Genomic DNA, 7,777 nt, shown 5'->3' with positions numbered 1-7,777 from the left:
TCGAGAGCCAAAAGGTGGCCTGTGTGGCAGAGCCTCAAGAGCAAGGGAGAGCCCAGTGGAAGATGGTGGAAAGCTCTTACTGGGGACTTGGTAGGTCACCTGGAACACATTGGGCATTGCCGGGAAGACTGTTGGTTGGGAGTCAGGGTCCGGAGTTCTGTGCTGGAGTTCCCTCTGTGATCTTGAGCAAGATGCTTCCCTTCTCCGGGCCTTTTTGATATAAATCAGTGACGCCCCTGGCTCACTATATGCTGATCCTGGAATGCTTGGAGCCTTTGCCCTAGCTGTTTCTGCCACCTGGGGGCCCCACCCCCTCTCCTGTGCCATTCAGATTTCAGAGTGGATGGAGAGGCTTCACCTCTCCCAGGGCCATGCCTGTTGCCTGAGGTTCTCACTCTATTACATCACCCGATTTCGTTTTGCAGAGCTCATACCCCAATATCCTGAGTTGGTTCTTCTGCATGTCTGTTGCCTGTCTGCCCCCTTGCCTGGGAGCTCTGTGCCCTTAGGGACTCATGACATTGCTGGCCAAGTTACAGAGGTTGAAGAGTAACAGAAGATGCTCTGGCATCTAACAGACCTGAATTCAGCATGTGTCCGCCCTCCCAGAAAACGTGTTCTGAGGACATGGGCAGGTAACTCAGTCTCCCTGAGACTCAGTCTTCTTATCTGCAAAGTGGATCTTATCTATTGCAGAGAGTCCTGCCAGGAGCCCTTCAAGAAACAGGTTCAAGCGCACAGCAGGTCACAGGCCATGTCTGAGGCAGGGTCTGTTACTATCTTGTCTATTTCACGTAACACGCATAAGCACACGTACCCCCCAGTCACACACCTACAGGGGCCCACACATTCCAGCTTTCCTCCCTCCTCTCTTGCTCCCAAACCCTCTAGTCCCTAGCATCTCAAGGGAGTCACATTCAGACACAATACATGCCCTGTTTGAGACACCCCCACGGTCAGGGCCCCCCCCCTTCCTCCAAGAGGCTAGATTCCCTCAAATTCTTTCCCACAAGGCAACAGAGAGACACAGGGACTTTAGAAACCAGGCAAGTTTTAAATATATGTTGGCACAATATTAACTTTAAATACATATAAATAAGCCTTATAAATAGGAAACAGATAAAAACTGATAAAAATCGATAAATTAATCATATCCCTGCAAAGAATTGGCCCAGCAGCTTCTGGGACTCCCTCGCTTCAGCATGAGAAAATTTCATGATGCACCACCAGGGGGAGGAGCCAGCAGCCAGGACCCAAGACTGGCTACTTCCAGACACTAGGTCTTTACTCCATGTCCATTTGCACTGCATTTGATATCCACTGTATGTCATAGAATCCCAGCTACTGGCAAGCAGAGAGGGCTTTACACGGTCCCAACCCTCTTGAATCACAAAAAGAAAACTGAAGTCCAGAGAGGTAAGGTGGTCTTCCCGAGGCTACACAGTGAGAGGGGTTGAGCTGGCACTTGAGCCCCACTTTTAGACACCCTACCCCGATCAGCACTCCTTCTAGGACACTCTGCCTGTGTCACAGCTGCCTAAAATGAGGTCACCCAGATGTCCAGGTGTCTGGCCTGAGACTGTCAATGAGGCATAAGAGGCCAGCTCAGGCCCTGACCTCCCCCTCGGAACCATGCCTCCATGGAAAGGAGGAAGTCTGGGGTCAACAGCCCTGCAAGTCATGAGAGGGAAGGGCCGACAGGCCTCTGGGGAGCAGAGCAGGGGGGGCAGTCAGTCTGGCCATGAGTCAGCCTGTGTCATCAGACCCCTGAATCAATGGAAAGTTAGCCCCGCGTGGCCTGACCTGGCCATCCCACCGAGACTGGGGAACTCAGGGCTGGGGGTTAAATGGTCTAACCCTACCCTCCCCGCCTGGAGGAGGTAGAGGGGCCTGCTTGGCTCCCACCCCTTAAAGTGCGCTTCTGAGTGGGGGGGGAACAGAGGAGAGCAGGTTTGGAGGCCGGCGGGGATGGGCCATCCTACAGAATACCTGTGAGTCCTTTATCTGTCAGGGGTACCCCTAAGGCTACCGGGGCAACCACCCTCTGGGCATGAGTCTTTTGTTCCTGCTGGAGAGATGCGTCCTGTGCTTCCCCTTCCGCAGGCCCCGGCGGGGGCTGTGTCTCCGTCTCCGACTCAGGCTCTGCCCCCACTCTCGGAATACCTGACCCACGGAGTGCATGAAGCGGTGGTAGCCATGCAGGAACCTGCAGCCCTCCAGCCTGCGCTGAAAGGCGTCTGAGATGGGGGTGGGTGACGGAGAAGCCCCTGGGCCTGTCGGAGTGGGCTCAGTCTTCTCCAAGGAGCCTGGAAGCAGCTGGGCCATGCAGTGGATATTGTTCTTGAACCCGCGAATGTTTAACTTTGCTATATTTAGCTTCTCTAAGTCCTGGGCTTTGGGGATGTCCTTCTGTAAAGTTCTCAGTCTGTGCAGAACGTGGCCCAGTGTGGTGTTAAGGATCTGCAGAAATTCCTGCCTGCTGAGCCGCTGCAGGACATCTTTGCTGGGGAAGACCCCGGGGCGCTCCCGACAGTGCTCCTTCAGACCATCCTTGTCCAGGCCTTGGATGCTGATCTGGAGGGAAAGGAGAATCAGAGGGTGAGTGCTAGAGCCCCCACCACACACACACACATACACACACACACACACACACACACACACACACAATTCTGCTCTGGTCAGCCTTGAAATGCTCAACCTCATGTATCCCATCCAATCCCCCCATCGTACAGATCAGAAACTGAGGCCAGGGAGGAGCAAGGACTCTCCCATCACTGCAGACAGGACAGAAGGATGTTGGGGGGCTGGCGGGTTGAGGTGACTGCACAGGCGGTGATTGTGGTGTGCAGAGTTTGAGTGGGGGTGGGTGGGTAACCTTGAGCTTTTTTAGGAGGACGGGACTCTGTTTTGTTCACTGTTACATCTCTGAGGCCTAGAGCAGGGCACATGGGTAGGTATACAATGGAGTTGAGGTTTTCACTCCGGCCCACTGAGCTGGGAAAGCTGTAACGTCTCCTTGGCATTTCAGAGGAGTGAAGTGCCAAGGAGTGGAACACTCCAAGGCCTGGAGTGTTCAATGTGGCCCAGGAATAACACAGGGACTTGGTTTCCCCACCTGCCCCATATCGAGTAGGGGTTGGGTGAATGGGAGTCAGGTCTCATCTTCTCTGGGCTCACTGCTGCCCTAGGCCTACGATTCTCTGAAACTCAGATGCCACCAGGGGCCAGGCGCTCACATAGGGGTCCAGGAGCATGCTGGTGTGCTGCATGAAGTCCGCCTGCTTCTGGAGCTGCCCAAGGAGCTCTTGGTAGTTGTCCAAACAGCTGCCCATGGCCGGCGTACTCAGGAACAGGAGTCCGAGGACCAGACCTGGGGCAGAGAAGGGGGATGTCACCTGACTTGGGGAGGCGGGCGGCTTTCAGAGGGGAGGGAACCTAAGAGGGCCTTAGAGGGCACAGCCCATCGTCTCAGGCTTCGTGCCGTCACGGGTGGGGCTGGGCACCGTGTGTGCACAGGAAGGAGCACCTGCTGGGGCCACCACCACCTCCCCCGTGAGGCACTGCCCAGCATCCAAAACAGGGCTGCACTTCACCATGCAGGCCTTTGAGAGGAGGTTTTGGGGCCCAGTTGGACCTCCTGCACTTGCCAATCTTCCCAACCCCAGGATCTGACACACAGCAGCCCAGGTGGGGCTGCTGCCTGCAAGACCTCCGGGTCCCCCCGTAACAGAGCCTGGCCCTCCTTGCAGGTGGGCTTAGCCTGGCAGCAGCCTGGTGCCCTGAGCTATGTCTGTACAAACAAGAGAGCCCCCATTTTACTGACAGGAAAATCAAGGCACTGAAGGAGAAGGGCTCACCCAGGTCACACAAGGCCAGCATTGTCCTCGACCTCTTGCACCTTCCTCTTCTCTCCCTTCATGTCCCACATCTGTCAGGCCCACCAGATACGCCGTGAGCCAGAATGTTCGGGGTGGGAAGAGCATACTTACTGCCGGCCAACCTCCCCACACCCACCCCCCCAGGCACCGGCAGCCATGTGGTCGGAAGGGGCCTGTGGCGCAATGGCCCGGAAGGCAGTGACACCATGTTCCCTTCCTAAGAACCGTTCAGCTCCTGGGGAAGGATGAGGGGCTGGCCACCCAGGCACGGCGACCACAGGGCACTCCTCGCCACCTCCTCAGGTATCTGCTGCTGGGCTTGGGCAGGGGAGTCCGCGTGAGCACCACATGCACGTGGGACTAGGGTGTCTTCATGGGCGTGTGTCCAGGTCTGTGTGAGGTGAAAGGAAGGAGCTGGCCACAAACAAACGTTGTGCCCTGTCCACCGTGGGGGCCCAGGCTGCATGTGGGGGTGCCCAAGTTGGTGAGATTGAGGGCTCTGAATGACATCACATGGCTCTGTGTGCGCATCATCCTGTGGGTGTGGCTATGTGTGCTGTGTGATTGTGTGGGTTCCAGGGTCCCTGGGCCTGGCTGGCTGTGTGTATCCATTCCAGACCCTGCAAATCAGGGCAAGAAGGAGGCCTCACCACCCCTCCAGACATCACACTGTTTTCCTCTTGGCTTCTGCAGCTTCCTACTCTATCCAGCACGTCTCTCACCTCCCCTCTGCTTCTCTGGCTTCTCCCCTCAATCTATCCCCTTCCCTCACTCTCTTGTTCCCAGAGCTGCCTCTACATCACCTCCCCTTTAGAAGCCTTCTGGGGATAGTCCTTCTCTACCTTGTAAAGATGCTGTGTTCTCAGTGGACCACTTGCTTTGCCTGACCTCCCAGCTCTCCCCCCTTCTCAGCATCCTTCTGGTGCCCAGCCTTTCCAGCTCCCAAAGGACAGAAGGTGCCTCTGCTCCCCGCTGGTGCCCAGGGGCACAGCAAGTGGGTACTGGTGGAGAGGAAGGAAGTACTTACTGAGCAGCGTCCTCCGCACAAGCTGTGCCCGCATGCTGGGTGCCCGAGCTCCGGCCGGCGCCTGCTGGGGGTGACACCTCCTGGCTGGGAGCCCTGCGGGCTAGCAGCCACTTTATGCCCGCCAGGGCGATTGGCCAACACCTCGTGAGGTGGGTGGGGAGCAGGGGGGGGGAGGGGCAGGCCTTCTGGGAACATGACCCCAAAAACCAAAGTTTCCACGGGCGGCCAATGGGCGCTGGGTGCGGTGGCATGCCTGCTCCTCCTCCTGTTTTCTTCGAATTCGTTCTTCGAGGTCAACCCCACGCCCAAGGATGATGCAAACCGCAGCCCCAGCCTTCCTGGGGTGAGTAGGGAACATGGGGGTCCGAGCCATGTGCAGGGAGCTGTGCCCAGGATAGAGGGGAGAGTGTGCCACCTGGGGCCTCAGAGGGCCCGCAGGCCAGGCTCGGCCCAGGAGCCATCAGCCTCAGCAGCCACTGTGGTTTGGGACTGAGGGGAGCGAGACATCTTCCTTCTTGAGTGCCCTTCCCGCCCTCCTGCTGGGGCTGTTGGGACATCTGTGAGCGGAAACCACCGGGCTCTGGGCACAGAGCCAGACCCAGGCTGGCAGCCCCGAGATTGTGGTTCTGGCCCCAGGACCTGCATCCCCCAGTGGGGCTCCCAGCCATCTCCTTTCTCCCATCATGCAAACCCCTTGCAACCAACCTTCTTTATCCCAGGCCCATTGCCCACACCTAGGCCCTTTCTTTACAGACAGGGTCTTCTGGGGGAAAACAGGTGCTTAAAGCAAGAGAAACAGGAGGTTAGGGCTCAAGCGGGCTGACATACTGTGTGACCAGAGGCAAGTCATTTAACCTCTCTGGGCCTCAGAGGCCCCACCTGTAAAAGGAGGGTTCAAACAGTATTTCCTGGCTCAGGCTCATAGAGCTGCTGCTGTCATGGACATAAAAGGCAAAAGTCCTTTGAAGGAAAAAAGAAAGCTGAAAGTCTAATTCCAAGTACTAGCTGTTGAGGGATGGTGTGGGGGGCGGAGGAGATGGGGAAGCTGTGAGCTCAGAGGGGAAGCCAGGGTGGGGGAGTCGCTGTGGTGACGGTTGGGGACCAGGTTTCACTTTCTCTGAAAGATAGTGATTGTGGGTTGGTCCTCAGCTTCTCGCAGACCTCTGGACGTCAGAATGAAGGAACCCTGGAGACCACGCCTCTCTAGTCTACCTGTTACTTTGCCTAGGGTGAAGGAGGCCTGGGCTAGGGCAGACAAGGGGGCGGAAAGGCTGGCTCAGGCCTGCAGGTCATGCCTGGCACCCGCAGCATATCTACCAGGCCTGGAAGGGGGTCTGTGGCCTGCACCCTCAGGAGCCCAGTGGGGAGGGGGGCCTCGGAAGGCTGGGAACCAGGGTGGGGCCTCTGGAATCCGCCAGGGAGGCCTGGGCTGCTCCAGCTGGGGAGAGCATTGGGCCTGTGGAGCCTGAACAAGGAGAGCTGAGGTGGCCAGGAAGGAAGAGGGTCGGACACCCTCCTGTCCATCCATGTCCCCAGCACCCATCATGACCACCAAGGCTATTCCTACCTGTTCTCTCCTCTGTATATACACTTAACATCACTCGTTTACCCATTCAAAAAACTTTTATTTGGCCCTTCTCTGAGCCAGCCATTCCCAAGTGCTAAGGATCCAGTAGTGGGTAAAACCAGACACACCTCCACGCCCAGGAGGCTGTTCGTCACCCCCCACCCACTCCCTGGCACCCCAGCATGGTGCTTACCACACCCACCAGTGCCACCCCCAAAGGCCAGTTCTGGATTCTCCTCCTGAGAACGTCGCTTCTGCTAAATTCCTCATCTCTGTGCCCACCCCCGCAAGACTATTTCCTGGGGCCCAAGCCAAGCTGGGATCCTTCTTCATTTCACATCCCTGATCTCATCTTGCAACAGCCCTGAGAGGGAGAGCACCCAGGCAGGGATGCTTTGGCTCCTTTTAATGAGGAAACCGAGAAGCTCGGGGCCTGGCTCCAAGCAGGAAAGCCACATCCAGCAGGAGAGCCTCTTGCCCCTCTCAGCTACTGCGGACCAACCTCCACACTTGGGGGAGAGCTACATGCCTTCACTTTCCCGTCCCCGTGTCACCCTGTGTGGGAATAGTTAAAAGGAGGCGACATTCAGCGGCGCTTGGGTGGCTCAGTCAGTTAAGCGTCCAACTTCGGTTCAGGTCATGATCCCGCAGTCTGTGGGCTCGAGCCCTGCCTCAGGCTCTCACTGACAGCTGAGTTGGCTTTGGATTCTCTCTCTCTCTGCCCCTCCTCAACTTGCTCACGTGTGCTCTCCCTCTCTCTCTCTCTCTAAAAAAATAAATAAACTTAAAAAAAAAAAAAGATAAAAGAGGAGGGGGCATTCAAACCAGGGCTGTCAAGTCTAAAAGACAATGCTCTGAGCACGTAGCTAACCGAGGTTCAGTGTGCAGGCCCCAGGGACAAAGGCCACCAAAGGCAAAGAGGGCTTCTATATTAGTTTGCGCGGACTGCTGTAACAAAGGAGCACAGATGGCAGGACATAAACAATAGGAAGGCATGTTGGCGCGGTCCTAAGTCTTGAGACCCAGGTGTCAGCAGGGTGGATTTCATCTGGCAGCCTCTCTCCTTGACTTGTAGATGGCTGCCTTCTCATCTCCTCACATGGTTGGCCCTCTGTCTGTCTATCCTAATCTCCTCTTCTTATACGGACACCGGTCATATTGTATTAGCCCCACCCTCCCACAATGACCTCATTATACCTTACCTCTTTGAAGGTCCTATCTCCAAATACAGCCACATTCTGAGGTACAGTGGGGTTAGGTCTTTAACATATAAACTTAAGGGATAAAATTCAGCCTATAACAGCT

General features: G+C 56.3%; 1 protein-coding gene across 2 annotated transcripts; it reads right to left on the bottom strand.

Moving 5' to 3' along the window:
• Window positions 1-1,034: 1,034 nt before the first annotated feature.
• OSM (oncostatin M) lies at window positions 1,035-7,133 on the bottom strand. 2 transcript variants are annotated; one of them, XM_047088020.1, is made up of 4 exons: window positions 4,906-7,133; window positions 3,858-3,928; window positions 3,237-3,370; window positions 1,035-2,574 (listed from the first exon to the last, which is right to left on the bottom strand). In XM_047088020.1, the coding sequence occupies exons 2-4, from the start codon at window positions 3,877-3,879 to the stop codon at window positions 2,026-2,028; spliced, it is 705 nt and encodes a 234-aa protein (XP_046943976.1). In that variant the 5' UTR covers window positions 3,880-3,928; window positions 4,906-7,133; the 3' UTR covers window positions 1,035-2,025. The 2 variants fall into 2 exon arrangements, with proteins under 2 accessions (XP_046943976.1, XP_046943975.1); XM_047088019.1 differs by lacking the exon at window positions 3,858-3,928.
• Window positions 7,134-7,777: the final 644 nt, after the last annotated feature.

Source organism: Lynx rufus, unplaced genomic scaffold, assembly GCF_022079265.1.
Source record: "Lynx rufus isolate CCGP_SWC_20201006 ecotype Redwood Valley unplaced genomic scaffold, mLynRuf1.p SCAF_24, whole genome shotgun sequence".
Lineage (NCBI taxonomy): Eukaryota > Metazoa > Chordata > Mammalia > Carnivora > Felidae > Lynx > Lynx rufus.
Note: the sequence above shows the minus strand (reverse complement) of the source record. Positions and strands in the feature narration are given on the sequence as shown.